This window comes from Fukomys damarensis, unplaced genomic scaffold (genome assembly GCF_012274545.1).
Source record: "Fukomys damarensis isolate Sample0158 unplaced genomic scaffold, DMR_v1.0_HiC HiC_scaffold_36, whole genome shotgun sequence".
NCBI lineage: Eukaryota > Metazoa > Chordata > Mammalia > Rodentia > Bathyergidae > Fukomys > Fukomys damarensis.
In genome coordinates, this window is record NW_022900948.1 from 49,699,068 (window position 1) to 49,724,448 (window position 25,381).

Below are 25,381 nucleotides of genomic sequence, written 5' to 3' on the forward strand. Positions count from 1 at the left end.
ACAAAAAATATGAGAAAAGGGAAAAATGGAAACAAAGTCTTTGTAAATAGGGGAGGGTGGAGGGGGTGAAGGGAGGGCAGGGACAAGGGGGAAAAAATGAGAACCAAGACCTGTCATGTAATGGTACACGATCCCAATGATGAATGTAACTGTACTGTGTACCTAAAATGTACCAATAAACTCAATGAAAAAAATGCTCCAACTTTTGTGTGCTGCATCTTTACTGGATTTTTCAGTTACAACAGCAAAAAAGATATGTATGATCATATCATCTGCGAGATCCCCATCTGGATGCCTTTTCTTTCTCTTATGTGACCGCTCTTCATAAGACATGAGTATCCAGTTCAGAGAGGGTGATGTGAGTGGGCATTCTTATCCTGCTCTAGATTGCAGATGAAGTCCTTCCGGCTTTTCCCTGTGCAGTATGGTGTTAGCTGTGCATATGGTGTTGTATGTTCCCGTCGTACTTAGTTTGAAGAGAGTTGTTATCAGTAAGTGCTGTCGAATTTTCTAAAAGTTCTCTGCACCTATTGAGGTGATCATACAGATTTTGTTTTTCATTCTGTGAATGGGGATGAGTTGTGCTTACTGATCTGTGTATGTTGAACCATCTGTGCAAACCTGGGCTGAGTCCCACAGGATCACGGTATATAATTTCCACACGTTGTTGGCTCTGGCAGTATTTTGTTCAGAATTTTTGTGCCTGTGTTCATCAGGATATTGGTCTGTACTTTGGTGTTTGTATCAGGGTAACAGTGGTCACATAGAATGCATTTGGAAGGATTCTCTCTTATATAACTACTTGGTGTTAATTCTTTAAAAGTTTGGTGGAATCAGGAGAGAAGCCATCCAGACCTGGCCTTCCTTTGTTGGGAGACTTTTTCTAACATTCACTTTCATTGTTCAGTGTTGGTCTCTTATTTATTCATGGTTCAGTTTTGGGAGGTTATATGTGTTCAGCAGTATATCCATTTCTTCTAGATTTTCTAGCTTGTTGGTGAATAGTGCATAGTTGTTCCTAACAGTTCTTTCCTTTTCTATGAGATCAGTTGTAATATATTCTTTTTTGTCTCTTATTTTTGAGTCATCATTTTTTTCTTTTAGTTTGGCTTAAAGATTTGTTGTTTGTTTCTGCTCTGATCTTTATTATTTATTTCCTTCTACTTACTTTGGGTTTGATTTGTTCTTATTTGTAAGCTCTTTGAATTATATTTTAGGTTGTTTCTTTGGTGTCTTTCTTTTTTGGGGGGGCGGTAATGGGGATTGAACTCAGGTCCTTGCCTTTCTGAGGCAGGCAGCAGTACCACTGAGCTAAATCTCCAGCCCTCTCTCTATTTTTTGATGGAGGCATTTGTTGCTGTTAACTTTCTTCTTCGTAGTACTTATTTTGCTCTACCTCATGGGTTTGAGTGTGTTGTGTTTCCACATTTTGTTTTAAGAAATTTAAAGCCGGGTGTGGTGGCGTATGCTTGTAATCCCAACACTTGGGAGGCTGTGGCAGGAGGGTTGCTGTGAGTTCGAGATGAGCCTGGGCTACATAGTGAGTTCCAGGTCAGTGAAACCAAAAAAACAAAAACAAAAAAAGAAATTGAAAAACTTTCTGTGATGTACTGTAGGTTGTTCAGGAGCAAATTTCTATGTAGTTGAATAATTTCCATAATTCCATCTATTGATTCTAATTTTATTTCATTACTATCAGAAAAGTTACTGATATAATTTTGATGGCCTAGTATCTAGTCTGTCCTGGAGAATTTTTTTTTTAATTGAGTTTATTGGTACGTTTTAGGTATACAGTACAGTTACATTCATTATTGGGATCTTGTACATGACAGGTCTTGGTTCTCATTTTTTCCTCCTTGTCCCTGCCCTCCCTTCACCCCCCTCCCCATTTACAAACATTTTATTTCCATTTTTTCAGTTTCTTCTATTTTTTTCCCTTATTACCTTTCCCCTACCCTTCCCACTTTCCCTATACCTTTAGCCCTTTTCTTCCCATTTTACGTCTGTTATCTTATTAGGATCTTATGTACTATTACAGTTTATTCGCACCAGAGAAACTATTCGGTATGACTTCTTTCACTTAGGAGTATATTGTCAATATGCATCCATTTTCCTATGACTGAGTCTAATTTCTCACTATGGCTGAGTAGTATGGAAAGATATCCCCTGCTCCTGGGTAGGAAGAATCAACATAGTGAAAATGGCCATACTACCAGAACTGCTATACAGATTCAATGCAATGCCAATTGAAATTCCAACACTATATTTCAGAACTAGGAAAAAGAATCCAAAAATTCATTTGGAACCATAAAAGACCTAGAATAGCAAAAGCCATCCTAGACAACAGACACATGACAGCGGGTATAAGAATTCCCAATTTGAAACTATACTACAAAGCCACTGTGATAAAAACAGCATGGTACTGGCAAATAAACAGACCTGAGGATTAGTGAAACAGATTGGAAGACACAAAAACAACTCCAGATGTACTCAGTTACATCATCTTTGACAAAGGAGCTGACTGTCCCCACTGGGGGAAGGATGGCCTCTTTAATAAATGGTGTTGGAAAAATTGGATCTCAACCTGCCAAAGATTAAAACTAGACCCTTATCTTTCACCATGCATTAAATTAAAATCCAAGTGGATTAAAGATATAAATATTAAAATAGAAACACTACACTTGCTGGAAGATAAGTTAGGCAGAACTCTGGACGACATTGGTATAGGAAAAGACTTTATGAACAAATCAGTAGCACGGGAACTAGCAGAAAGAATCAGCAACTGGGATCTCATCTTATTGAAAAGCCCCTGCACTGCAAAGGAAACCATCAACAGAACTAAGAGACAACCTACAATGTGGGAAAAAATTTTTACCAGCTGCTCCTCAGACAAAGGACTACTATCTAGAATATATAAAGAACTCAAAACAGTCAGCCCCCCCCAAATATAAAGACCCATTTCAAAAATGGGCATCTGAAATGAACAGACATTTCTCAGACAAAGAAGTAAAAGCAGAAAGCAAATATATTAAAAAATGTTCCACATCACTGGTCATTCGAGAGATGCAGATGAAAACAACACTGAGATTCCACCTCACCCCACAAAGAATGGCTCCTATCAAGAAATCAAGCAATAACAAATGCTGGCGGGATTGTCGGGGGAAAGGAACCCTTCTCCATTGTTGGTGGGAGTGCAGGCTGGTCCAACTACTATGGAAATCAATATGGAGATACCTCAAAGAGCTGGGACTAGAGGTTCCATTTGATCCAGTCATCCCTCTGCTGGGTATCTTTCCAAAAGAATTAAAAGAATCATACCAAGTGATATATGCACACCCATGTTTATAGCATGTTTATAGCACCCATGTAATAGCTACAACTTGGAAACAGCCCATTTGCCCATCAGTTGGAAGCTGGATAAAGAAGATGTGGTTTTTCTATAAAATGTCCTGGAGAATGTTTTATGTACTGATGAGAAGAATGTGTACTCCTCACCTGTTGGAGGAAATGTTCTATAAATGTCTATTAGGTCCGTTTGGTCTGTTTAACTCCAATATTGCTTTGTTGACTTTGTTTTTAATTTTTTTGTAGCAGGAATTGAACTCAAGACCTTGCACTTGCCAGGCAGGCTTGGTGCCACTGAGCTATATCCCCTGCCCTTTGTTGACTTTCTGTTTGGATGATCTGTTCATTGATGATAGTGGGGTGTTGAGGTTCCCAGTATTTGTTGTATTGCAGATCATCTCTCCTTTAGACCTAATACTTGTCTTACATATTTGGCTTATCTGGGCTTGGGTACATACATATTTACAGTTGTTACATCTTCTTGCTGAATTGACCCGTCCATTGTTGTGTAATGACCTTCCTTTGTCTCTCTTTACAGTTTGTAATTTAAAGTCTGTTTTATCTTACATAAAGATAGCCATTTCTGCTTGGTCTTGATTTCTATTTGCATGGAATATCTTTTCCCATCTGTTCACTTTCAGTCTATGGGACTGCTGAAGTGAGTTCCGTATGGGCAGTGTGGTATTTTTTATTTGGGGGAATTTAACCTATTTAAATTCAAGATAATTATTAATAGGTAACAATCTACTCCAATAATTATGTGATTGTTTTGTATTATTTTTTCTCTCTTACTAATCTTTGTGATAAGATTTGAGTCTCTTCTCTTTCTTATTTGTGTTTCCACCAGTGAGTTTTATATTTTCATGACGGTAGTTACAGTCCTTTTTTTTCTAAGTATAGGACTCCTTTAAGCATTTCTTTTAGGGCTTGGTGATGATAAATCCCTTCAGTTTTTGTGTATCTGAGAAGGACTTTATTTCATGAAGGCTAATTTTGCTGTGTATAGTATTCTCAGCTCACAGTTTTTTTTCTTTCAGTGTATTGAATTTACCACTCATTTTCTCCTGGCCTCAAATGTTTTTTTGCTGATAAATCTGCTTTTAGTTAATGGGGATTTCCTTATAAATCACTTGATTTGGTCTTTATGCTTTTTTTTGGGAGGGGGGGATACTGAGGATCGAACTCAGGCCCTTGTGTGCAAGGCAGTTATAAATCACTTGATTTGGTCTTTATGCTTTTTTTTGGGAGGGGGGGATACTGAGGATCGAACTCAGGCCCTTGTGCTTGCAAGGCAGGCAGCAGAACCACTGAGCCAAATCCCTGGTCCTGTCTTTATGCTTTTAGAATTCTCTTTCTCTTTGAGTTTTGAAAGTTTAATTCTAATATGCCTTGGAGAGGACCTCTTTAGGTCTGATTAGAGTTCTTTGAGCTTCATAGACCTACATGTTCATGTCTTTTCTAAGACTTGAGAAAATTTCAGCCACTGTTTTCTTAAATATGCTCTCTGGGCTTTTCTCCGTCTCTTCACAATCTGGAAATCCCATATGTAAGCATTTGTTTGCTTAATAAAGTCCCATAAATCTCATGGGGGCTCTTCAGTCTTTTTTCATTCTTTTCCTCTGAATGGGTTAAAATACCTGTCTTCAAGAATTTTTTATTCTTCTGTAGTTGTAGCTATCAATTTTTTTTTTTTTTTGGTACCAGGGATTAAACTTTGGACCTTGTGGTTGCGAGGCAGGTGGCAGAACCACTAAGCTAAATTCCTGGCCCTCAACTGTATTTCTTTATTTCATTCTTTGAATTCCTCAGCTGCAAGATGTGTTTTTCTGTTTTATCTTGTTTTTGTTACCAGGATTCAAATTCAGTTTTAGTATATGTGCTGCCGAAGCGAGCACCCAGGGATCAAATTCAGGACCCTGCGTTTGTGAGGCAGGCGCAGCACCACTGAGCTATGTTCCCGGCTCAATATGTGTTTTTATAATGATGTCTGTCTCTGTTGAACTTCTCATCCGGATGAAGAGTTTTTTTCCTGATTTAGTTGAGCTGTCTGTATTCTATTGGTGTCTCATTGAGCTTCCTGAAGATCATTATTTTGATTTCCCCTTAAGGCATGTCATACATTTCTTTTCCTTTAGGGTGGGCTACTGGAGAATTACTGTGTTCCTCTAGGATGGTGGTGGTGAACCTATTGCACATGTGCTGTTTTTATTTTAAAACAAAAGACGTTAATGTATGAGTGTTTCTTTCCTAAACCAAAACCTCAGTGTTCAGATTTAGTCACAGTGTTGGCACTTTGCGATAAATAAGTGGGTCATGGGTCGCTCGTCTCTAAAAGGTTTGTGAGTTTGGGCACTCATCTCGAAAAGGTTCGTCATCACTACTCTAGTGGTATAATGTTTTCCTATTTATGTTTCTTGTTCTTCTGTTCCGACATGTACTGTATAGTTGCCTTTTTCAGTCATATGGAGTCGATTCCTTTTTATTTTCTTCTCTGTAAGGAGAGGCTTCTTTCTGTGGATGGGCATAAGGGTGTCAGCTGAGTATGGTGTGTTACTCTTGGTTCTGGGTGGAGGCAGGAGTGTGGTCCCTGTGGTGGTTCTGCTGTAACTCTTACTGTAAGATCTGTGGTTGTGTCAGTGGCCTAGCATGTGGTGGGTGTGACTTTGATGGTGAGGTGCAGTTTTGCTGGAGACAGAGGTGCTGCCTGGCTGGTTTCAGGCCAGAGGTTATGTGGTGAGCTCTCCATGGGCAGGGCTGCCACCTGGCTGGCTTTTGGTCTAGGCTTGGCATGTGAGTTTGCTGTATGCTGTCTGTGCAGCAGGTATATTGGGGATGGGCCAGGTGCAGGTGCAGTGGGTGTTACAAGCTGGCTGGCTGTGTGGCAGTCTCGCTGAGGGTGAAGATTACGACCAGGCCAATGGGTCATGCTGGGCTGTGCAGGGCTGGGTGACTGACATAGGCTTTCTCCTGGGGTGAGGCTACTGACTGGCTATCAGGTATGTTGGGACCTTGCAGGTGTGTTAGCTTCCTTCTGGTGGAAATCTTCCTGGTCTCTGTGGGGTGGGGTTCTGCACGGTTTGGAAGGCAACTATGGTCTGAGCAACATAGATCGTGGGCTGCAGCCACCTAAATGAGCATGATGGTTGCAAGTGGCCTCAGGAGTGAGGGTACAACATGAGGGCTAGGCCCAGGGTGGGATGTGTCCAGCAGTGGGCCCAGTTCCAAGCTGGTGTGTAGCTGTCACAGCTTACAGGTGGGAGGTGTGCAGTGTGGTCTGTACTGTGGCATCATAGCCATTTGAACTCTCAGAGCCTTTCCAAACTGTTCCTGGCCTGTGTTGGCTGCAGAAGTCTCCTTGGCAGTCGTCTGCAGTAGCAGAGGGACTGTTGGAGGTCTCTAGCTTACTTTTCCTGTAAAGAGACATCCATCTTGGCTTCACGCTGGTCCGAGGGAGAGAGCGTGGGTGCTGCTGGATCCCTCTCTCTTCTCATGGTATTTCTGTGGTGTTTTGGGCTCTTTGGGGATCTTACTGCGCCCCTGCTATTCTCTGGTGTGTGTCCTCAGTCACTCTAATGGAACGTAGTTGTATATTCTTTGCTGCGGTCCGTTTCTGTGGTGGCTGTGGGGGAGCCGTTGCTATCTTGGTAATGCCGTACCACAATGGTTTTTCTGAGTCCTTTGAGCCCTCTGTTCCACCTTTCCAGCTCCCATTATTTCTCTCCTGAGATAGGCAAGGAAGGGTAGTATGTGGTGTAGGGTCAGGAATACCTAATCGCGCTCCATGTAGTCCTGTTGCACTCAGTGCCAACTGTCATGGGGCAGTTTGAAGAGCACTTGGGGTTGTTTGGGAATATGGTTCAGGCTTGGACTCAGAGGACAGGTTCATTGCTAGACCAGAGGCCAGGTGTTTGCTCAGAGATGATACCTTTGAATAGAGGAGTGATCGTACAGGTCAAAATAATGAGCAGAGTCCTGGTGAGGCCTTTGAGGTTCAGTTCCTGCCTCACCTTGCCTGGCAAGCCCCAGCCCCATGCTTTAGGTGGTTGGATAATGGGGGACACAGGCGTGAATGTGTGCTGCTCCTGGGAGAAAGGACATCGGTGGTGGGAGGAATGTGTTGTTTTCAGACTCAATGTGGAAACCCTTACCTCCCTTCTTCTTGTTCCTATCAGGATCCTTGCCACGGCTGGAACTGACTTTGACCTGCGAACACTGAGGGCTGTGCGTGTGCTAAGGCCCCTGAAGCTGGTGTCTGGGATTCCAAGTGAGTCCAGATAAGATAGTCAGGCCCGAGCCTAACCTGGACCACCAGCCTCCTCCTTTCCGTTTGCCACAGTGATGACCATAGTTAAGCCCCTTCAGCTTGCCTTCTTTGGGTGGTGGTGGTGGGGTGCTGGGGATTCAATCTAGAACTTTGTTCATGCTGAGTACACTCCACCACTGAGCTACACCTTGTCCCCCGAGCTTGCTGCTTTTGACTTCAGGGAACCAGGTAAGAAGGGAGGGAGGAACAGGCCTCTCCAGTCCATTCCCCATGGAGTCCCACAGGTCTATCCTGTTACTTTGCCATGGCTTGGCTTCCCTAGATGGAAGCTTTGTTGGTCCTCACAAGCCATGCTGTTTCCAGCTCATTACTTCATTTTCTTTTCTCTCTCTCTCTCTCTCTCTCTCTCTCTCTCTCTCTCTCTCTCTCTGTCTCTCTTTTTTGTGAGACAGTGTCTCACGATGTAGTTGAGACTGACCTGGAACACACTATGTAACCCAGGTTGGTCTTGAACTCACAGGGATCCTCCTGCCTCAGCCTCTCTAGTGCTGGGATTACAGGCGTGTGCCACTATGCCCAGCATCATTGCTTCATTCTCTAGGGAAAAGAACAGATGAGAGATTGATCAAGGTGATGGGGCAGGATTCCTGGGAAAATATGCAAAGGCTGCAAAGGGCCACTTGTCCTGGCTCAAGCTTGGCAGGGCAGTGAGGGGCTGAGATTGGACATAAGATGTGCTCCTGATTTAGGCCACAGAGAAGAGTATGGGATAGAGGGTGGCCAGGGGACTCTTACGAGCCAGTGACCACCGTGGCCATGGTTCCTCCAGTCCAGTGGAAGTGTGGCTTTTGGTTTACCTGAAGACCTGGGTGGACAGGGACCTAGTGTGGTGGCCTCCGGAGACCATTGCATTGGTTGGCTCCTTATTTTACCCCGAACAGGCAAGAGCTCTGACCTGTATCCAGGATTATGGGATCATGACCTTGTTTGCCTAGTCCCTGTAGCCTGAACTCAGTCATGTCCTATGGCCAGTGAAAAAATACTCTCTGGTTTTGGAAGAACAGTCCTGCCTTCCCCAAGGAGTTGGGTCTGTTCGGAACTGTTTTACTTACTTCTCAGGACCCCCTGCTTTTCCCTCTCGGGATCCCCTGCTCTTAGATCCCAACATTCCCTGCTCTCCCCTCAGGATCTCCCATACTGCACTTCGTTCCCAGCACCCCTGCTTTGGCTGACAGCATTCTCTGCTTTCCTCTGCCACGATCCTCGACTCTTCGCTCCCAGAATTCTCTGGTCTTCCAGGATTCCTGTCCTGTCCTCTCAGGATTCTCTCATTCTTTCTCTCAGGGTTCTGCTCTTCCTTCTCTGTATTTTATTCTTTTTCTTCTCAGAATTTCTGCCCTTGCTCTACCCTGAGTCTTCTAAAGCTGTGATCTCATTAGCTCACACTCCACCTGCATCTCCCCCTCCTTTGCGATGCTCCTTAGTCCACCTCTCCCTAGGACCTCATTCTTTGTCCCTGAGGACTGTCAACTCTGCTCTACCCGAGTATGCACTCTTCTGGCCTTCCTCCAGCATTCCCTGCCCTGTGTCGTACTTTGAGTGCTGTCAGCTCTGTCCTTGCTCCCCATAAACACTTCGTATTCAGCCTCTTGCCCCAGGACTCTCAGCCCTTCCTCACCCTAGGTTCTTGTAGCTTTGCCTGTGCCCTGCCCTGCTCCCTGCTTGCCCACTTTGCTATCTGACCTGCCCTGCTCTGCCTGCTCTGGTCCCAGGTTTGCAGGTGGTGCTCAAGTCCATCATGAAGGCCATGGTTCCGCTGCTGCAGATCGGGCTGCTTCTCTTCTTCGCCATCCTCATGTTTGCCATCATTGGCCTCGAGTTCTACATGGGGAAATTCCACAAGGCCTGTTTCCCCAACAGCACAGGTGAGGTCCAGTAGCACCTTTGGGTTTGGACAAGGACCACAGATTCATTTGTCCAGGAGATATTCTAGGTGCTCGGGGTACCTTCTAGGTTCCAGACAAGTAAGGTAGAGCTTATATTCCAGGGGAGCACAAAGACAGCAATCTGATAAACACGAGTAATAGACATATAAGTGAAATAATACAGATTGTAGTGACTTCTGGGATGGAAACAAATATATTTGAAATAGAATAATTTGGGTCTTGCTGTACAGAGGGTGTCCAGGGGACCTCTTTGCTAAGGTGACAGTTGAACAGAACTCTGAACAGTAGTGATAGCAGGAGCTATGTGCTCGCCTGGCCAGAGATCTTAGATACAAGGATCAGGAAGTACAAAAGCCCTAGATGAGAAATAGTGAAAACAGAAATCATGGGGTTTTGTGGTCATGGTTAGAGCACGAGCGTTATTCTGGGGGAAGTAAGAAGACAGTGGAAGACTTTGGCCAAGGTATTGGCATCTTTTGGTCTCTGACTGCTGTGAGGAGACACAGGTGGAAATGATTTTGGAGGAGATTACCTCATTCCAGGAGAGATGTCGGCCTGGGCTGGTATTTGGTAGAGGTAGTTTGAACAAAGTCACAGGATTTTCAGAGCATGTGAAGGATAAGAGAGAAAGGAGAGTTAAGATTTGTGCTTGATCTGTAAGCGTGTTAAAGGAGAAAATTCGATGACCATCTTCGATATTGAAAAGCTTTTCCTAAAATTTGTTACTCGTGATTAAGAAAATTCATTATCAAACTGAAAATAACAGATAATTTTGTTGAATTCCTTAACATTTTCTGCAAACATAAACTTCATTGTAAGTTGAGAGATTTTCGTTTAAAGTTAGGAGCAAGACAGGATGCAGGTGGTTATTGCTGGCCTATGCAGCTTTGGTAGTTTTGACCAGTGACCAGGAAATGAGAAAGAAGAGAAATTTAGTTAAGGAGGAAACAAGTTAGTTGGGCGGGTGATGCACACCTGTAATCCTAGCGCTCTGGGAGGCTGAGGCAGGAGGATCACAATTTTGCAAGACCCTACCTGAAAACCAAAACAATGAAGAAAGGGCTGGTGATGTATCTTAGTTCAGAGGCCTGCCCGGCGCTCAGTCTTCAGTGTTGGAAAAAAGACAACAATAAAACTTGTGATTGTTCATAGAGAATACAGTCTACAAATAGATAAGCAATGGCTCCTTTATAAGTGTTTATCAAAATATTTGGAGAGAGAAATGTATTTATGTGGTCCGTTTTGCTTTCTAACCCTGGAAGTATTTGCTTTGTATCCTAGCAGTTACTCAAATTTTTTCTGTGTTGGGCTGGGGATTTAGCTCAGTGGCACTGTACCTGCCTTGCAAGCACAAGATCCTGAGTTCAATCCCTGGTTACCACAAAAAAAAAAAAAGAAAAAAAATTGTTCTGTATTGATAAAAGGGATCTTAATGTGTTGTTATACATTTTTGAAAAAAATCTGCTTTTTCACTGGGAGTTTGTAAGTGAAGAGGACTTGTGGTCTGCTTGCTATCTTGGCTCAGATCTAGCTGCGATGTTCTGGTGTTCCTCACCCTTGTCAGCTGGTCCCCTGGTGCCTGTCAGGACGGAGTTGGTAGAGGGCCCCCCTGTAGGGCCGTGCAGGGATTTCTGGCTGGAGGTCCCAGCCCCTGACTCAGCTGCTCTGCAGGGCTGGAGCCCAGCTTGGTGTCAGCCATGGCCTTGCTGCCCGCAATGACAGATCTGTGTCAGGAGGCTCTGGTGGCTGGTTGTGTAGGCGAGGAGAAATCAGGGTGTTTGGTTTGTCCGGTTCCAACACTAAGGGAGAGACGGACCCGGGTGTCTGAGAAGGGAGGTCTGAGCTGAGAAGGCGGACTGCAGGCTGGAGAGACCTGGTACAGGTGCAGGAAGAACAGGGAGTTGCTGGCTGTGCCCACCTGCAGTGAGCTCTCCAGAGCCCTGGAGTCTGGGTTGGGCTGGAGAGTGTGGTGATCTTCATTCTCCTCTTCACAGACGCGGACCCTGTAGGTGATTTCCCCTGTGGCAAGGACGCCCCAGCCCGGCTTTGTGAGGGTGACACCGAGTGCCGGGAGTACTGGCCAGGACCCAACTTTGGCATCACCAACTTTGACAACATCCTGTTTGCCATCTTGACTGTGTTCCAGTGCATCACCATGGAGGGCTGGACCGACATCCTGTACAACGTGAGTTGCCTGGGGTTGGGCTCTGCCACGACATCCTTCATGATGTGAGTCACATCTCGGGTGGGCTCTGGAGCCCCTAAGCTATGCTCTAGGGTCCCATTTGGGGGCACTTTCAACTAAGAGCCTCCGCTTGGCCCTCAGCCCCTGAACCTCCTTACTATGTATGAGTGTAGGGTCCTTGTCCATGAGCTTTGCCAAAGGATTCCATGGTCAGTTTGTGCGCTAACTGTAGACCGAGGTCCTTCTGGGGGCTCTGACTGAGGGCTGTGTGGAAGTCAGCTGAGAAAGTTTCGAAGAAGGCGCTGCTGGTATTGATGGTGGCAGTGGCAGCAGCACCACAGCTATGCTCTCTGTGGGCCTGCTTTGTGAAGAAGGCCTGTCATGTTGCGTCCCGGGGACTCACCGTGAGGACGGAGCTCCTGGGTCACAGAGAGGCCAGTGGATTCGCCCTCACATGCAGGCGGTTCACTGAGAACCACAGACCACACCAGTCCTGCTGGGGTCTTTGGGCGGAGTCAGGACCAGGGATATGTGGGGCTCTGGGCCAAGGCTGAGGTGAAGGTGCGGGGAGCAGCACAGGGCCCTAGGGCTGCACAGAGCTGCGGTCCAGGAGAACCCTGCTCACGCTGAATTTCTGGGTGGGAGCACGTGTCTTGCGTGTTTGTTTCCTTCTCATCTGGTCTGTATGGTACAAGTTCCTCTTTGATCTCTGCCCTCTCACGACTGTGCCAGCCTGGGTATGGTGGCCGTGGTGGAAGTCCAGGGTCAGGCCTAAGGGAGCCTGTCTCATTGTCACTTTCCCTCTACCTGGTCTTTTTGGTGGACGCTGCCACTGACTCTTCAGCAAATCAGGGCCTTTTTTATGTGAAGACCTCCCCTGCTGCTGCAGGAGAGGCTTCTGAGCCATCTGGGTGTGAGAACAAGGAAGTTGGTGCCTCGGGTTTTGGGAAGTGGAGAAGGAAGTAGTCTGGCTTGTGGACTCTTTTGGGTAGCTGGAGGTTGTGTTCTGCTTGGGGTGCTCAGGCCAAAGGGCAGTGCTGGTGTACCAGGTGCTGTGTCTTCTAGAGCGAGCTTCTTGTACATTGAGGGTTCCCCTTGCACCACACGCTTCTGGATCCCTGTGCATCCTCATGGCCTCTTGCGGTTGTGCCTGTGACAGCTAAGGCACAGGAGGAAGGCGTGAGGCTGGGCCCTTTGCCTTGTACCTCCATGTGGGTTTATGGGGCCCTAGGCTGCTGTGCAGCTGGTGCTCAGCAGTTACTTGGTAAATGCTTGGGGGCTGAACTTTGAAGCCTGTTGAACAGGTAAAGGAGGAGTTAAGGAAAAGCACCCCAGAGCCTGTGGAGTCAGGTTCCTTCCCTGATGAGAGTTGTGTCTGATGACAGGCTCATGTGATTAAGGGAACAAGGAGCAGGGACAAAGGCAGAGATGAAGAGCTTGGCTGTTCTCTCTCTATAACTGATCCAGGAGCAGTTTCCACAAAGACAGCCCCTAAAAATAGCTCTGCGCGGGCCATGTTCCTGCCAGCCCCGCCCAAAGGAAAGGCTGTGTGACCAGGTCTCCGCTGCCCTCAGTACCTGCTGGGGGCTTAGCCGGCAGCCATGGTGACTCAGATGCCCCTGTCTTTTTCTGGGACCTGTAGGAGGAGATGGGCAGGAAACAGATCCTGGGCTGGAGGCGCTGGCCAGGAAAGGGCGTAGATTTCAGTAGGAGCCAAGGGCTCTGGGCACGGCTTGCACAGGGATGAGAGGAAGCATGCAGCACACAGGACCCAGACGATGGCAGGTGCCTGGAGGGGGCAAGGGAGGAGGCAGAAATGTGGGTGACCAGTTAGAGGGCTCTGGGAAACAGGGCCTGTGAGGTCTGGAAACCGGACACTTAGATGCAATAGGGCTGTGCCTTGAAAGTTTGGCGGGAGGCCCCGGAGGCGGTGGGGACAGGCCTGGCACCATGCAACACCAGAGTGGGTGGCAGGGGCAGGCCAGCTCCACTTTGCCTCTCAGAGGGCCTGCAGTTCAGTGTTGGAGATTGGACAGGAACTTGGAGAAGACTCTCTGGAGAAGGGCTTTGTGGTCCCCTCAGCCAGATGATCCTCCAAGCACTGGTGCCTGGCTCCCCATGGGCAGATGCTGCCAGCCTGCAGCAGGGGTGGAAGGAGAGATTGAGCAGGGGCCCTGCTGTTGTCAGGCGACACAAGGTGGACAGGATGGATCCCGGAACCTCTGCTGCAAAGTGGGCAGTGAGTGGGGAAGAGAAGCCACTCTCCTGAGCTTTGAAAGCTGTGCCATCAGGTGGGATTGCAGAGCTTGCAGAAGAGCCTTGTGAGATATGAGTCAGCAGACGTTTCCACAGGCCAGAGACATGAGACTATCTCAGACCAGTGCTATTCAAGAAAGACCTGGCCGCAGGGCCAGGATTTAGCTCAGCAGCATGGCACCTGCCTCACAAGTGCAAGGTCCTGAGTTTGATTTCCTGTCACCCCCCACCCCCAATAAATAAAGAAAGAACTGGCTGTTCCTTCCTCTGCTACCCCTGCTTTGCCGCTGTGAGGATCAGCATCCCCAGGGCAGGAACAGTGCTGGGCCTGGGGCACAGTGACGCCTTGGCTTCCTCTCCCATTGAAAGTGTCAGCTGTGGTGGCCAGTTTGGGGAGCAGCTATCCACGTGTAGCATGTGACAGTTTGATTGCCAGCTGGGACTGCACATTTTGATTCCTGAATCAAGACTGTTCTTGTAGGACTTTCTGTTATCTGAGTTTCTAGAAAGGCTGTTTGACTTGTTTTTTTTGGTACCAGAGATTGAGGGTTTGAGAAGGATTGCTCCTCTGCTGTGTCCGAAGGGGCAAGGAGAGACGGATGTTGATTGATGATTGAGATCCCTTCAGCTCTGAGGAGAGGAGTATTAGGATGCAGAGGTACAGTGGTTCTATTTTGAGGCTAACACAAATGACCTGCTCTAGACTGGATGAGCAGTGTGAGAGAAACAAGAGTCAAGGATGACTTGAGCTCCTGGGGAAGGAGGTGCCACTAACAACAGAGGCAAACTTGGGAGCAAAGCACTCTTCCAGTTTCATTCTAGTGTGTGGTGGGGGTGAAACTCCAGGATTCTGTTTTAGCTTTGCAAAATTATCGGTCACTATTTCCATCCAGGTGGAGGTGTTGGGTCTGTAAGAGGGAGCTCAGAAGGAACAGCAGGGCCGAGGATGTGTGTGTGAAGTCCTTGACACGTGGACAGTGCTTAAAGTGACGGGACGTGGTGAGATCGCCCGCTTGGTGAATACAGGGGAGAATCACAACATCTGGAAGCCAGGAGGAAAGCAGCCAGCAGAGGGAGCTGTGGGAGGGCTCTGAAGCGGGGGCAGTGACATTAGGGACGTCCATTGTCCTGGAAGCAGAGCAGGGTTTTAAGGCGGAGATCCCCTGGGTCCATTGTTGCTGAGAGGTCAAGGAAGATGGGAAGAGAAGCCTTGAGTTGCAGGAGGAGGTTGGTGGACTTGAGGGGAGCAGTCTGAGTTGGGGAGATAACAAATCCTGGTAAAGTGTGGGACACAGCCAGGGAGGCTTCGAGTATAGCCCACCCTTTCAAGTGAGTTGAGCAGCTGGGGATTGGAGTTGGCAATCCTGGGAGATCAGGGTGAAGGGAACTGGATTCTTTCTTTTTTTCGTACCGGGGATTGAACTCAGGTACTTGCAAGGCAGGCCACTGAACCGCTGAGCTAAATCCCTGGCCTGGATTCTTAAATTAAATTAAAAAACAATTTCTTTTGGAGACACGGTCTCACTGTATGTCCCAGGCTGATCTTGATCTCCTGGCAGTCCTCCTGCCCCAGATTCCCAAGTGCTGGGATGACATTCGTGCACCGCTGTATCTGGCTTTAAATTTTAAACTTTGAGGGAATTGTAGATTCATGTGGAGTTGTGAACGTAACGCAGAAGGATCCCACGTTCCCCCTCTTTCCCAGTGCTTACAACGTGCAGAGCCCCAGCCACCGGTACGGCTAGGGCGTCGGTGTTCATACAGTCGCACAGTGTCCCCTTGCCGTGGTGTTTCATATCCACCTGTCGGTCTGGCCTCCTCCTTGATCTCTCAAGACCACGAGTCTGTTCGCCATGTGTGTAATTTTTTTTTTTTGTACTAGGGATTGAACTCAGGACCTTGTGCTAGCCAGGCGGGCGCTGTGCTGCTGAGCTAAATCCCCAGCCATCCTGTGTGTAATCTTGTCATTCCAAGTAGATCACGTAGGTGAAAACACACCTAATGTAATTTTTTGGTGTTGCAGTTTTTGCTCAGGCACTATTCTCAGGAGATTAGCCCAGGTTCTCGTGCGTCTGTGTCATCCCCGTGTTCTGTACTGTGGGTGGATCGCAGTTCATTTATCACTGTTGAAGGGCCCCTAGGTTGTTTCTAGTTTTGGGTTATTATGGATACCTTTTCTTTGTGTGGTGTTGGGGATTGAACGTAGGACCTCTCAGTTATATCCCCAGCCTTTGTTTGGGTCTCCATAGTTCACTGTGTGGCCCAGGCTGGGCTCAAACTTGGAATCCTTCTGCCTCAGCCTGCCAGAGTGCTGGAATTATAGGTGTGTGCACAGGTTTTCATTTCTCTGGGATAAATACCCAAGAATGCAAGCTCTGGGTTACTAGTACTTGCGTGTGTAGTTCAGAAACTGCACCTCACCTGAGGGCCACGGGGCCTGCACCCTGCCCGGCTGGGGTGTCTCCATGCCTGCATGTGTCCTTCTACCACTCTGGTGGGCGTGGGCTGCTGACACCATTGCCCTTTCTTCCGATTCCAATCTGAGGGGCCAACCATCTGTTGCTGCTCATTGGCTGTCCATCTCTGTGCTCTGTCCTGTGGAGACTGTCCTTTTACTTCAGAGTTTCTAGAGCTCCTTAGGGATTTAGTTGCGGTTTCTTGTCAGATAAGTGGTTTGCAGATGTTTTCTCCTTGATAATACCTTGTCTTTTCATGCTGTTCACCTTCTCTTGCACAGAAGAAACGTTTTTATGCCCTTCTTTTCCCTCCCTTCTTCTCTTCCTTCCTTTCCTAGTACTAGGGATTGAACCAAGACCTTTGCACTGAACTGTGACCCTTGTTTTTTTTTTTTTTTAAATTTTGAGACAAGTTCCTAAGCTTTGAGGCTGGTCAAGAACCTGGTGATCCTCCTACCTCAGCCTCTCAGGTAGCTGAGACTATGGGTCTGCACCACAGTACCTGGTACATTTTTAGTTTTGATGAAGTCCAATTTTTCAGTTTTTCCTTTTGTGAATTGGGCTTTTAGTGTGAAGTTGGAGAACTCTGCCTTGTCCTAAATGCTGAAGATTTTTTCCCTGTGTTCTTTTTTCTGAAAGTTTTGTTCCGTGTTTTACGTGTAAGGCTGTGGTCCTTTCAGATTTGTGAGGCTTGCTGTGTGGCTCAGAATATGGGCTCTGTTGGTATTTACATGGGAAAGAATGTGTGTCCTGCCATTGAGGTGTGTATAAATGTCAGTTGCATTCTGTTGGTTGGTGTTGGATTCTTCTATATCCTTACTGATTTTCTATCTAGTTCTTTTATGAATTGTTGAGAGGAAAATGTAGTCTCTGATGTAATTGTGGATTTATTTCTTCTTTCAGTTCTATCAATTTTTGCATCCCTTAATTTGCAGCTCTGTTGTTGGATTCATACACGTTTAGAATTGCTTGTCTTCCTGATAGATTTATCCTGTTATTACTATATATATTTCCTTGTATTTTGGTATTTTTTTCCTTCTTTTTTGGTACCGGGGATTGAACTCAGGGCCTTGTGCTTGCAAGGCAGGCGGTGGCACCACTGAGCCCTGGCCCTTTTTTTGTCTGTTTGTGCTCTGAAGTCTCCTTTATCGATATGAATATAAGCGATCCACTTGTCTTTTATTTATTTATTTTTATTTTTTATTTTCTTATTTTTTTTGAGACAGGGTCTCACTATGTAGTTGAGACTGACCTGGAACTCACTATGCAGCCCAGGCTGGTCTCGAACTCACAGCGATCCTCCTGCCTCAGCCTCCTGTGTGCTGGGATTACAGGCATGAGCCACCACACCTGGCTCCCACTTGGTCTTTTGATTAACATTTGTATGAAGCATCTTTTCCCATACTGCTCCCAGTGTGCCTACATTTTATAATTGCAGTGAATTTCTTCTACACAACATGTGGACGAGTCATAGTTTAAAACACATTATGCCAATCTTTGTCTCATAATTGGTGTATTAAAAATATTTAAATTTAGTATAATTATCCATGTTAGAGCTTAAGTCTGCCATTTTAGTTTTTGTTCATCATTTGCTCTGACTTTTTATTTTCTTATTTCCTGCCTTCCTGTGGGTTACCTGAGGAATATTTTTAGACTGCCATTAACTTACCAGAGTGCTTTTGAGTATGTCTTTGTTCTTTAGTGGTGGTTTAGGTTATTATGTTATGTCTGTGCTGTTGTCTCATTATTGGTTGAAGTGAAATGAAGAACTTTCACCTTCCTTGCATCCACGCTTTTGTTCGGTTTATTTTTTGAGACAGAGTCTCACTATGGTGTTCAGGCTGGCCTTGAACTCACTCTGTAGCCCAGGCTGGCTTCAAGTTCTCAGTAATCCTCCTGCCTCAGCCTCCCTAATGCTGAGATTACAGGTGTGCACTACCATTCTTGGCTCTTCACCCTTTTATAGATAATGTCTTAAACATTTCCTCTGCATATGTTCAGAATCACATCAGACAATGCTACAGTTCTTACTCCAGCTGTCAAACATGATTTAGAAAAGTCAACAGGAGAAAGAAAACATATTTATCTTTAACTGTACTTTGTCCTTGTTCTTTCTTCCTTTCTAATGCTCAGTGATTCTTTTTTCATCTTTTCTTTCAGGAGCGCTCTGCTGGTGGTAGATCTCATTTTCCTCATGTTTCATCTTAGGAGGTCCCTGAAGGAAATTCTGCTGGGTATGAATGTGTAGGTTGACAGTTCTTTCCTTGCACTCCTAGAAATGCTGGGCCACTTTCTTCCACCCACTGGCTTCTCCTGAAGGGAATTCTTTGGAATCACTTTCCCCTGTAGATAAGGTGTCCTTTTACTCTTGCTGTACCTTGTTGTGGATTACTGTGGGTTTATCCTATGTGGGGTTTGCTCAGCTTTTTGAGTCTGTAGGTTTGTACATGTTGCTAAATTTGGGGAGGTCTTCGTTATCATTTCTTCGAGTACTCTTTAGCTTTGTACTTTTTTTCTTGTCTTCTGCAACACTGATGTCATGAATTCTAGGTTCCATCCTCTTTCCGATGGAGTCATTTCTGTTGTTCTTTGTTCTCTTAGATATTCAGCAGTTCTCATGATTCCTCCGTTCTATTATTGTGCAGTGTATTAAAATATTAATCTTACAAAAAAAACACACTCGGAGCAACACCTTTCCCAAACGCCAGAAAGCCTCATGGTCTGGCGAAGCTGACCCAGAGTAGTGACAGTCACATCATTTCTGGACTGGCTTTTGTCCTTCAGTTTGTGCTCCTCCCGTTCTTGGTATGACACTGGGTTTCCACTGAGGATTGGACTTTTTTTTTGGCACCAGAAATCGAACTCGGGACCTTGAGCTTGCGAGGTAGGCGGCAGAACCACTGAGCTAAATCCCTGACCCTGGACGTTTTTGATATTATGCTTTGCATAGAAGCCTTCTGTTACAGTGGCTTCCTCTGGGAAGGGCTGCTGTCTGGTCAAGTGGGAGTGGAGGTCACCGGCCTCCACTGGTCCTTGGTAGGGCTGTATCCTTACTGTGGGGTGGGGGTGTAGTCCTGGCTCCCTTGCGCCTCAGGGACTTCCTTGGTGGGGAGGGTAAGGTTTGCCTCCTTGCTCGCTATGTGGTCTCTACGTGCTGTGTTGGGGGCTGGCCTTATTGCTGTTGGATGGTAGTGAAAGTCCTGAGTCCCCATCAACTTCTCTGATAGCACCTTAGCATGGAGGAGGAGGATTCCTCATGACTGTGGGTGGGACTGGGTGTCTGATTGTTCCATGTTGTCTCCATGCGTACTACAGACGGGCCAGGATTCAGTCGTCATGAACCACAAGCTGAGGAGCAAAGTCCCCACTCCCTGCTTCTGACAGCCCCCTAGTTTGTGTTCCCCAGTGGTCTTGCCAAAAAGAGTGGGTGTGGCACTGCCTTTTTCCTTGTGATAACATTTGGCTGGAACAGTGCAGCTGCACTGAAAATTCCATCTGATGTCTGCCATCTTACTGAGCTGCCCCTTTCTTGGCCCTTTGCTTGAAGACAGTTGGCTTCTGTGGGAGCGTGTTTTGTTCATATCCGTTGCCTTTCCAGACTGCAGGCTCCTTCAGCTCCAAGCCTGGGACACACGAGGCAAAAAGAAAACCTGGGGAACTGGCCGTAGCTCCTGAGGTTTCTGCACCTCTCGGAGTCTTTCTGTGCTTGTTTTATACATGATGTTCAGGGTGTTAATTGTATTTGGGGAGAGGTATGTGTCTACTGCATTTTCCAGGGGCGGAAATCCTGATTTGTTTTTAAGATGAGAGTAATGTGACCTGGTCACTGTAGGGAGGGTCCCGAGAAGGAGCTTGCTGGCTCCCGGAGCTCTACTAGGTGACAGGGTAGAGGCTGCAGCAGTGACTTGCTCCTCATCCAAGAGGAAAGCAGCCTGAGGGTACTTGCAGGAAGGCTGGTGGCTCTGTGACTGTCTGGTCCACAGGTCTGAGTCATTCGTGGGTCAGGGCAGAGGTGTAATCCAAGAGCATGAACCCCAGAGCTGAGAGTCTCAGTGTCACTTATCCTGGGGGTACAGGGGTCTTGGCGACCGGTCTGAGTCAGTGTTCAAGAATCAGAATCCACAAGCTACTGTCAGACTCAGGGCTGTCCAGGGTAGAGTCTGCAGATCCTTCTAGGGCTGGCTGGTGCCAGAGTTATATATCCTGACAACAGCCATGGAGAGCTGCCCCAGCCTTGTGACGTTGCTAGGCTGTCCTCCTGCCTCTTCTGCTGGGGGCTTGGCCCCAGCGTGGATTCTCTGAAGGGAGATGCAGAGGGTCAGGTGGTGCCCACCCTCTGCACCCGCCTCCCTCCTGGTTTGCTGTAGCGCTATACTCCCACGGAGAGAGGTTCTGTGTAGTGTGAGGAAGGGGATGTTACCAGGACCTCTGCCATGGGTCCTGGCCTGTGAGCCAACACAGCACAAGGTGAACTCAAAAACAGACAGAAACCAGACTTAGCATAGAAAAGCTGAGTCTTGGGTCCTGGTCAGTTCTGCTGATGGCAGCAAAGACAAAGGCCCCAAAAGTCTGCATCTAAGCACCTGTCAGTGGCAGCTCCCGCCACTGTGGCCCTATGAGTCCTCGCTGTGTTCCCCAGAAGCCCTAGCGGATAGCTCTACCCTGTGTCTGGCCCGAGGGAGTTGGGCACCAAGGCATGATCTGAATTGCTGAACGCAATGAAAGGCATCCAGTATTTATTGAATATGATTGTGGGAAGGAACAGGGAGCAGGGTATGCTTTGAAGGCATCTAGTGAAATACTGCTGAACAGCTGGCATAATAGTGCCGTGCAGGCCTGGGCGTCAGTACTGTTTACCTTGCTTCCATAGATGAGACTGGTACAATTAGCAGGCAACCCATCGGGTCAGTGAGAAGCCATAATTCAGGGGAAAGGGTTTTAATTGGGGTCACGCTGACCTCAGCTGTGTATAACTTAGCAGAGCCCTGCCACTAACAGACCAGGGCCTAGGTTTCCGTGGCAGCCATGGGAGGGGCTGTGCTCGCCCAGGCCACCTTCTGACACACCCATTTGAGTCACATGGAGCGTTGGTCTGATGCCACTCATAGCCTGCTAGTACTAGGCAGGGATGTCTGCTACAGTTTTGCACCCCTTAGCCAAGTCCACTGGGATCCATAGATGGCAGCTGTGGAATCAAATTGGATTCATGGAGCTGTGCTATTAAAAGCAAAGTCTTTGCTTTCAGAAATTCAGATCATGCCTGGGTGCCCGGCTCCCTTGGGCCAGACACAGGGTGGAGGCTTCTGGGGAACACAGCAGGGACTCATAGGGTCACTGAATGGTAGGAGCTACCACTGACGGGCTTAGATGCAGACCTTTGAGCCTGTGGGGCTCCTCCGGGAAAATTTCTTTGGAGCTGCTCAGGGAGGCGGTGAGTGTCTGACCAGGCAGAGGCCAGGCATGTAGCCTTGAGCAGCCAGCCTCTGGCTCCCTGATGATGCTGGGATGCCCAGCATTGCCGGGCAGTGGTGGAGGGCTCTGTCCTCAGTCCTGTGGGATCTCCAGCCCAGGGAGGGTCCATGGGCTGAGCCTGGACTCCCCACCTGAACCCGGTGTTTGCTTCCGAGGAGGCCTGCGAAGGCCCAGGCACACCTTTGTGGCCAGGGCTGTGTTCTGCTTGTCCTTCATCTCCTCCTTGCTTCCAGACAAATGACGCAGCTGGAAACACCTGGAACTGGCTCTACTTCATCCCTCTCATCATCATTGGCTCCTTCTTCATGCTCAACCTGGTGCTGGGCGTGCTCTCAGGGTAAGACCCTTGATGTTCTCAGGTGGGGGAGCAGGGAGGAGTCATGTGGGCTTCTGTTGTCTGCGTTCTAGCGGCCATTACTTTGTGCCAACCATCCTACATGTCCCCGGACCATTCAGTAGTCTCCTTCCCTCTGTTGAATGTTTGGCCTCTGCCCTGTCCTGCTGTGGGATGGGGCCACTACTGCGTCTCATTTGGGGATGGCCTGTGCTGGGGTTTCAGGCAACCTCAGTGGCCACAGGGAGCCCCGCTGCTATCACAGCAGGGTACGGACTTGACTCATTCTTGGCTCGCCGTCCATCCAGCCCTGACCTGGGCTCCTCCTTCTGCTCAGGCCACTTCTTTGTGCTGAGTTCCCCCAGGAGAGGGCACAGGGCTGGGAGTTTTTCCTGAGAAAGGTGTTCTTGACCTTTCCTGGAAGTGGACTGTCGTGTGCTGGCAGTGGGCACACAGCACCCTGCTGTCTTCTACTGGGCTGGTGGAATTCGCACAGGATGAGGAAGCTGTGTTACAAAGAAGGTGGAGGGGCTTGGGCCTGGCTTGCTTCCTTCTCCACCTGAGCACCAGACTGCCTGTAGACATTGTCATTCTGCCCACTCTGAAGACCTCTGCTCAGGCCTAGGACTCTGGAGGAGGGCTGGCATAGAGCCCATTGGCCCCAAGGGCCATCTGCCATGCTGGCCTGGAAAGGATCAGACAAAGAGGACAGCAGCTGGCAGAAGCCCACTTGCTCTAGTGCTGGAGCAGCCATAGCCTTGGCTCTCTCCCATGTGGGATGATTGTCACTAGCATGTCTTTCAGGTGCTCTGCCTAGAGCAGCAGAGGAGGTAGATGAGACTTCCTAGTCTTCTGGGGAAGCCAGGGGCTCAGAGGAGGCACTGAGGAGGGAACCTCAGCTGAGACCCAGGGAGGAAGGAGAGGTTTTCAGTCGGAGAATGGCTGGGCTAGGGGCTCAGTGGGATGGAGACACATGCTGCATGTGTGCTACAGAGGTAGAAAGGTGTGTCATGTGTGCACTGTGGGGTGGAGAGGCTTGATACTTGTATGCTACGGTAGGACGGAGAGGTGTAGCTCATGTGCGGTGCATGGGTGGAGAGGGATCGTACTTATGCCTTGAGGTGGAGGAGAAGGATATGTGCGCAGGCGGGATGGAAAATCTGGGCACAGATCTGCTTCAGAGGTGCTCAGCTGGAGCGAGTGTGTGGTGGGGAGGGACGTCGGGCTGACGCCATGGTAGCAGTCGGGCCTTGTGAGTTCATGAGCTCTGGACATGTGCACTGCACAGGGAAGAGTTGGCCAGCATGCCAGGTGGGTGGGAAAGTAGAGCTCTCAGGGTTGCCTCATGCGACTCACTCTGCAGTGTGTGCATACAGAAGTTGGGTGTGGCAGGAGCTGTGTGGTGATGCTGTGAACCTCTTGTGTGCTGACCCATGGTCCTGGCCCCCAGGAGAGGGTATGGGATGACTTCCAGGTTGGCCCTCCTGGGCCTCCTGTCCAGGCCAGCAGACAGACCCAGGGCTTCCCTCCAGTCCTAGGAGACTGGGAGAGGGTTAGGTCGGCCATGCTGGGCTGCTGCCTGGTAGCCTATTCTGGTCCCTCTACAGCTCTGCTTGGTCTCTGCCAGCAATGCAGGAGAGTCCAGCGTGCAGGTGCTTCAGACTTGTTCTTCCTGCCTGTGGCCTCTGTCGGGGGTTGTCCTGGGATCCTTGTACCCAGTGAGGACGGAGCTCAGGGAGGCAAGTGCCACAGTGGTCCCCAGGCAAAGCAGTTGCTCTTTGGTGGGATCCAAGCCGCCAGAATGAGATTCTGCTCATGGCTTTCAGACCAGCTCCAGCAGTATCATCACTGCTTCCCCCAGCCCAAGCCCTGCCATTCCTGGGGCATTGACCAGGGAGCTGGCCTGGGCGGGAAGGCCACAGTGGACCCTGTCCTCCTGGAGACTCAGGATGTGGGATATGCAGAGGGGAAGGTAGAGGCCTGGGCAGGACTGTCTCCTTTCACTGCCTGGGTGGCAGCAGCTCAGCTGCTGGTGGGCACTGGACATGGGCTCGAGGTCAGTCCTGTCATTTGTGCTGTGGCCTGAAGACCCCTCCGTAGGACCTAGGAACTTGTGTGTGTGTGCCTGCAGGCCTGTGTGGACTCAGATGTGAACGTGTGTGTCTGTGTGTGCGTGTGAATGGCTTTCCTTTATGTCTGATCCTAGGACCTCGGCTGGGAGGCTGGGGCTGGCGTGGCATGGACATTTCTGTACTGGTTACCCAGCTATGAAGAGCTTGGGTCTGGGCAGGCTTAGGAGGGCAGAGGACCTCTCTTCCTGCTCATTGTGAGCCTCAGAGGTTTGGTTGCAGAAGTCCACATGGCCTCTGCAGGGTTTCCCTCTTGACTCTTTTGCCCATCCAGTCCTTTCTTGCCTGCTTCCTGTCTGTCCCGTCCCCATCCAGCAGTGGCTTTTGTGCCTCATCTGCAGACAAGAGTGGACATTATCCTGTGTTAAATGCTTTCAAGAGATCTCTGGGTAGCAGATTAGAAGCCCAGACTTTGGGTCCATGCCTAGGCCTGCCTTGGTCAGGGGCTGGGGTTGTCTCTGCCCTCCAGAAACCCTCTCTGTCCCTGAGTGATAGAATCTGAAGAGGGTCGTCTCGGGTGGACAGGGAGGTTCCACTGAGAAGCAGTGCTGCCTGGTGCTGTCCAGCACACAGGTTGGAAGATCGTGGCTGGAAGGGCCCACTTGGAGCCGCGGCCTCTGGGACTGCGTGCCAGCGGATGTGTGCTTTCTGCACTCATTGCTGTACTTGCTTCCCCTGCCCTGATGTGGTGCAGAGAGTTTGCCAAGGAGCGAGAACGGGTGGAAAATCGCCGTGCCTTTCTGAAGCTTCGACGGCAACAACAGATCGAGCGAGAACTGAATGGGTACCTGGAGTGGATCTTCAAGGCTGGTGAGAGTCCGAGAGGGCAGGCGCTGCACCCCTGACCTGCCTGCTGTTTCTGTCTCCAAACCTGCTCTGCCTCTGGGGTGGTATTTGGCGGATGAAGGTTTTCTCATGAGGAGGTCTTTCTGTCCAACTTTCCTGGAGCCCAGGCACCACGCAGCTTCATGGTGCTGAGGACGACAGGCTTTCA

The 25,381-nt window shown here is 48.5% G+C and overlaps 1 protein-coding gene across 1 annotated transcript in view; it reads left to right on the forward strand.

The window, feature by feature from the left end:
- Cacna1b (calcium voltage-gated channel subunit alpha1 B) overlaps positions 1-25,381 on the forward strand; it is a 181,203-nt gene that overhangs the window by 27,063 nt on the left and 128,759 nt on the right. The window contains exons 5-9 of the mRNA XM_019205196.2: positions 7,518-7,609; positions 9,382-9,534; positions 11,550-11,740; positions 22,158-22,261; positions 25,082-25,197. Coding sequence (XP_019060741.2) covers positions 7,518-7,609; positions 9,382-9,534; positions 11,550-11,740; positions 22,158-22,261; positions 25,082-25,197 — 656 coding nt within the window. The remainder of the gene's footprint in view (positions 1-7,517; positions 7,610-9,381; positions 9,535-11,549; positions 11,741-22,157; positions 22,262-25,081; positions 25,198-25,381) is intronic.